We start from the raw sequence: 5,914 nt of genomic DNA on the forward strand, positions 1-5,914 counted from the left end.
GGGAGAGGGAGAGGGAGAGGGAGAGGGAGAGAGAGAGAGAGATATGAAAGGGAAGGAAGAACCTAAAATTCCTATAGCAGATCAATTAAGCCAGTTGCAGTATATCCATATGAAAGGATACATGAGGTCATTAAAAACTATGTTATAAAATATATTCTACAGATACCAGTGAGTTAAAACAACAGGCTTCAAAATAGAATTTAGAGTATGACCTCGTTTTGTTAAAATTAATAATAAAGGGAATCGTGTGTGTGTGCCAATCACTAATGTACACACTTCACATGCACCTGTTCATGTAATCCTTGTACTTATGGGAGGTAGGCGCTCTTTTTCCCCCCCACTTTGCTGAAGTCACCAGGAAGCCAGCTTGAAGCCCAAGCCCTCATTCTCAGCTGTGCTCAGCTGGAAGGGAAAGTGCCGAAGAAGAGGAGTGTTAGGGCCAATCCTCCTGTTCTCACTTACTTCCAGTTCAGAGGTGCTGAGGAAATGCTGCCTATGAGGATGGACTATTACTTGACGTCTATAAACTAGGAATGTATATTAGAAAACACTTTAAGTGGTCATTTACTTCCACATCACCCAAGATGATCACAAAGAGGACATTGGTTAGAAATGCTGTGAGGATGAAGTTAAAGTTGAGGGTAAAATTGGGCACCAAGGAAATTGTCTTGTAGTGTCAAGGTCATGCATCAAGGCAGAGAGGTCAGAGTCAGGGCAGGTGGGTGGACACTCAAGTCCAACATGAGAAGGCATATCACAGATGTCACTTTAAATTTTCTAGTGGCCACATTTAAAAAGTGAAAAGAGACAGGTGGAATTAATTCAAATAAATATTTTATTTAACCTGACATCCAAAATAGTACCATTGCAATATCTAATTGATGTAAAAATTATTGAGAGATCTGAATTTTTTTTTTGGTATCAAACCTTTAAAACCCAGTGAGTATTTTATGAGCCGTGCTTTAAGAGCTCAATAGCCACAATAGCTACCACAGTGGACAGTGCAATTCTAGATCGATCATTCTCAACATTTCCCCACTCTGGACTACGCCTACCAGGAGCAGTGGGGTTGGAAGGGTGGTGATTATGAAAACTTCCATAAGAGATTCTGACAAACTTTCCTAAGGGAATCATTTCCTCCCCCAATCCCTTGAGATTACTGTGTTCATGCTTCCTATTCTGTTTCCTGTAAGTGAAAATTAACAGAAGCTTCCTGAAGAGGGGGTGGGGAAGTTGTCCGGGCATCTGTACTCCTCTGGGGCCCAGCCCCCTACAGGGAAGGCACAAACTCACTCAGAAATGGGATGTGGAGGGATGTTTCCGGGGGCAGCTGCAAAGTCCCTAAATTGAACTTGAGACTCGGATTGTGAAGAGCAGTGACCCATATGACATGTTCCCTTCGTTCTTCCTGTCTGAGCTGCTGAGGCAAGCTGGCCTCCCAAGAGGAGGTGAAAGGGTTTGAGGATGCTTTCTCCATCCTCTTGGTACAATGAGAGACATTATTCTCAAAAGCCAAAAAAAAAAAAAGTGATTACAGGAAGATAGAAGGGACTCAAAACCCATGCCCCAAAGCTGGCAAGCCATGAGCAAAGATAAGGAAATGAATTTAGCTCCATTATTCCCTGAGATGAATATGAGGCTTATGTAGCTGGGCCTCCAAGGAGGCAGCAATGCCCCCTTCTTTAGGGATAAGGAGTGGAAGTCCCAGACCCCAGTCAAGTCAAGGAATCCCACTGCAGTCTCCAAAAGGAAAAGAATAGCCACAGGAAACAGGACATGGCTGGCACTGAACCACACTCTCTCCCTGGAAGAAGAAAAAAATGCACACTATAAACAAAACTAAAAGGTAGACAGACAACCGTCCTGAGGTATCCCAAATAACCTTGCCACTAAATACAAAATGCTGAATAAAATATTTTTTAAAAAATATTATCTAAATGTATTGTTGTGTTGACAAGAAGTAAAGAATTTAATCTTCTGAGGCCAAAAGTGAAGCAAGAACTGAAATTCAGGGGGAGGGGGGGATAAGCTAACTCTGAAGCTGGCAGCTTCCCTGAGGCACCTGCTCACTATTCGTGACCTTGAAATTCTGTTCTGAGAGCTACGAGGATGCAAGAGACAGAAGACAAAACTCTCAAGGAGGGAGTCTGAGAGGACACTGCTGTAGGAAGCTGGAACCAGAGCTATACCCTGGGCGTCAGGCAAACAGAAACCAACCTGTCCTCCAGGAGGAAGACAGCAAGGTCCTTCCATCTTGATCTTAGGTAAAAGGAAAATAGATCTCAGCTGAGAATGTGTAACCATGAAGCTGGCCCTCACGTGCAAATGCAGCACAAACTCAAAATATCTATGTCAGGTACAACTCAAGCCAAATGCGCTTAAAAGTGGTCTTGAACACACACACACACACACACACACACACACACACACACACACACACGGGGGAAAGAGTGGTTCTGATATATAGTGCCTTAGGTACCTGGCATGTGAATGTTCTCTAAATGAATATGGTCACAATCCAATTTCATCATTTACTGAAAAATTCTAAGGAATAAGGGATCACAGTAAAAAAAAAAATCACAAAATATACAAGGGAAAAGGTATCCATGGACACAAGTCAGCAAACTGGACAAGCAAAGACTTCAAATACTGGAATTATCAGGCAGAAAATATAAGTATATAAAACTACATGAAAATAACTAAGAAATTGAAAATGAGAGAAAAACATGATAAATAATGTCTTTTTTTAAAGCCTAAGTGGAAATTCTAGAAATGAAATAATATAATAATTAAAATTAGGAAATGCAACAGTGGATTAAAAAAAGCCTAAGTGGAAATTCTAGAAATGAAATAATAATTAAAATTAGGAAATGCAACAGTGGATTAAATATGGGCGAAAAGAGAATTAAGGATTACAAGACAAACAGCAAGAGAATGCCCAGATGAACATAAAAAGACAGACGATATGAAAACCAGGTGAAGATACAAAAGGAAGATAAATTGAGAAAGTCCCACATATATCTAACTGGGATTCTAGGAGAAGAGAAATCAAGGAGAAATGGCAATATTCCACATGGTAATGGCTGAGAATTTTACAGAATTAATAAAAAGTATGAATCCTCAGAGTAAGGAAGCCCAACAAACCTTAGAGACCTAAATAAAAAAAGAAATATAAACCCCTGCCATAGTGAAACTGCAGAAAATCACAGAAAAAAATAGGTCTTAAAAACTCCCACATTAAAAAAATGACAAGCCATCTATAGAAGATGACAGTCTAACTGCTGACTTTTCAACAGCAGCCATGGGAGCCAAAAGACATTGGATAAATAGTTTCAATGTGCTGAGAGAGGAAAAATAGAATTGAATACTCGGCAAAACTATCTTTGAAAAACATCTTGAAGACTGTGTTTCAAAATAGAAACATTTCAGTCAAATTTGAGTTTATCAACCACAGCCACTAAAAGGAAATTATGGAGAATTTATTTCAAGCAGAAGAAAAATAATCCTGGATGAAAGCTATGAGATGCAAGAAGAAATAATGAGCAAAGAAAATGGTAAATATGTACATAAATATAAAGAAATAATGGATTTATAAAACAATTTCTCACTTGTGGGATTAACAAAATAAGAGAGAGCAAATCCTGGATAACAACAGCACATAAATTGGGAGTGTACAATCAAAATCACATTGTAGGAGAAAGGCAACTTTAAATCGTGTCAACAATGCATTTTGAGGTTCTTCAAATTCAACCATAAGGAATAGAAATAGAATATGTCACTTCTGAATTGTATAGCTTGAAGTGATATAAAATTTCCATTGAGAGAAATCTATGACTATTGCCTAAAACCAAAACAAAAAAATCAATAAATAGCAACAGAAGCATGTTATTTACAGATCTGGATGTAATTACTAAGAGAATCAGTTAAAAGGGTTGAAAATGGTTGATTCTAGGAAGCAGAAAATGATGACAGTGGGAGTGGGCAGGGTTTCTATAACAGCTTCATAAATACATATTTGATTTTTATACTATGTATAAGTTGGATAAAAATAAAAGTAAAATTTTATAAAAGTTGAGTAACAAAACGGGGTAAATGTCTGCAGTATATGCTAAAAGTTTAGCATTCTTAATCCATGAAGAACTCTTTCACATCCCCAAGTGTACATCTCATAGACAAAGAACATGAATGCATGATTCACAAAAGAAAATAAGTGGAGAAGAAAAATATATGAAAATATTGTTGAAAAGAAATAAAATAATACAAACTAGAAAAGACATTTTTAAATGTTTATATATTTTCTTTTCCTGTCAAATTGGCAAAGGTTTTAAAAAATTATACCTTATGTCATTGCAGGTATAGAGAAATTGGACAAGTGGGTACTTGAAATATCGGGGGGACCACTTAGAAAGTATATGATTACCTAACCACTATGCTGTGCACCTGAAAACGGACACTTGTGTATGATGTTGGTAAGAATGTCATGTGAGCACATTCTTTCTCAGAAGAAATTTTGTAATCCATCGCAAAAGCTTTAAACATGGGCCTATATTTTGACCCAGGGATTCCGTTTCTGGAAATTAATTCCAACAAAATCATTAAAGAAGTACACAAAGTTTCAGGCATAAGAAAATTTATGACAGCATTGTTTACAAAAATGAAAATTGGAAATAACCTTCTATGTCTGCAATAGGGAGTTGGTTAACTTCATTAAGAGAAAATAAAATTTTAAAGAACGGACCAAAATATATTATTAATAGTTTTAATATGTATTATGCTCACCCTCTATTATTAAGTAAAAACGTAAATTACAAAATAGAATGAGCCATATGATCCCGTGTTGTTAAAAACAGATTGTTTAAAGCCTGGCAGGAGTGGCCCGGTGGTGTGGAGTGCCGTCCTGTGCACCTAAAGGTTGCCGGTTCTATTCTTGGTCAGGGGTGTGGGTTTGACCCTGGTAGGCAACCGATCACTGTTTCTCTCTTGCACTGATATTTTTCTCTCGCTTCCTCCATCCCTCCCTCTATTTAGGCATGTCCTTGGGTGAGGATTAAAAACAAACACCACATCTTTTTTAAAAAATGCATCTCCTAAGAAAAAGAACAAAAAAAGTTGGTATCTTGGTATCTCCAGCTCCAGAAGCCACCTTGTAATGAGCTTATCTTTGGTCCCCAGACCTGCCCCCTAAGGGAGGTGAAGCCTGTAGACTTAAATATAAAACTGGTTCATGCAACCTGCTAATTAATATGTGGGTTTGGGCTCCAGTGCCATTTCTAAACATAAGCATGTGCGTGGCCTGTGACTGTTCCCCTGAAGGAGGATGGTTTTACTGATGTCTGGATCAGTCAGCCTCTGGATGCTTAACTTCTCTCAGCACCAGCGGTGGCCTGAGCTGGAGGCCTGATCCAGGCGAGGCGCCAGGGACCACCTCCCCAGAGCACAGACAAGACGTCACCCTGGTGAGTGCTGCCCCTTCCAGGTCCTGCTGACCTCAGAGACCTGCTGGTTTGAGACGCCACCTCCACCCTCTTCCCCAGGTCATGGGGGCCACAGCTGCCTAAACTGGTGAGAAACGCTTACCTTTTTGTCCTTTATCTGGGGGACTTTCTCTTTCTTCCCCCAGGAACACAGGAGGCAGCGTGAAAAAGTCGCTTGCTTTACCCATACCTTGTGAATCTGTGTTCCCTATGCGAACGCCCTCTCATCTAGCAAGAAAAGAGCCTGCCTCCAGCTCCATGCCTGCATCTAGACCAGTAGTTCTCAACCTTGGCTGCATATTAGAATCACCTGGGAATCTTTTTAAAATCCTGATTTCTGGGCCTCATCCTCCAGAAATTATTTCTTTGTTACTAATGTTGTGGCCCCACCCCATAACAAAGAAACAGAATTTCCGGAGGATGAGGCCCAGAAATCAGGA

The 5,914-nt window shown here is 39.5% G+C and overlaps 1 protein-coding gene across 1 annotated transcript in view; it reads right to left on the reverse strand.

Annotated features, from left to right (window-relative positions):
* HEG1 (heart development protein with EGF-like domains 1) overlaps positions 1-5,662 on the reverse strand; it is a 71,548-nt gene extending 65,886 nt beyond the window's left edge. The window contains exons 1-2 of the mRNA XM_014545232.1: positions 5,578-5,662; positions 569-615 (exon numbers count right to left, since the gene is read on the reverse strand). Of these exons, the coding sequence (XP_014400718.1) occupies positions 569-615; positions 5,578-5,662 (132 nt within the window). The remainder of the gene's footprint in view (positions 1-568; positions 616-5,577) is intronic.
* Between the last annotated feature and the right edge of the window lie 252 nt (positions 5,663-5,914).

This window comes from Myotis brandtii, unplaced genomic scaffold (assembly GCF_000412655.1).
Source record: "Myotis brandtii unplaced genomic scaffold, ASM41265v1 scaffold4, whole genome shotgun sequence".
Taxonomy (NCBI): domain Eukaryota; kingdom Metazoa; phylum Chordata; class Mammalia; order Chiroptera; family Vespertilionidae; genus Myotis; species Myotis brandtii.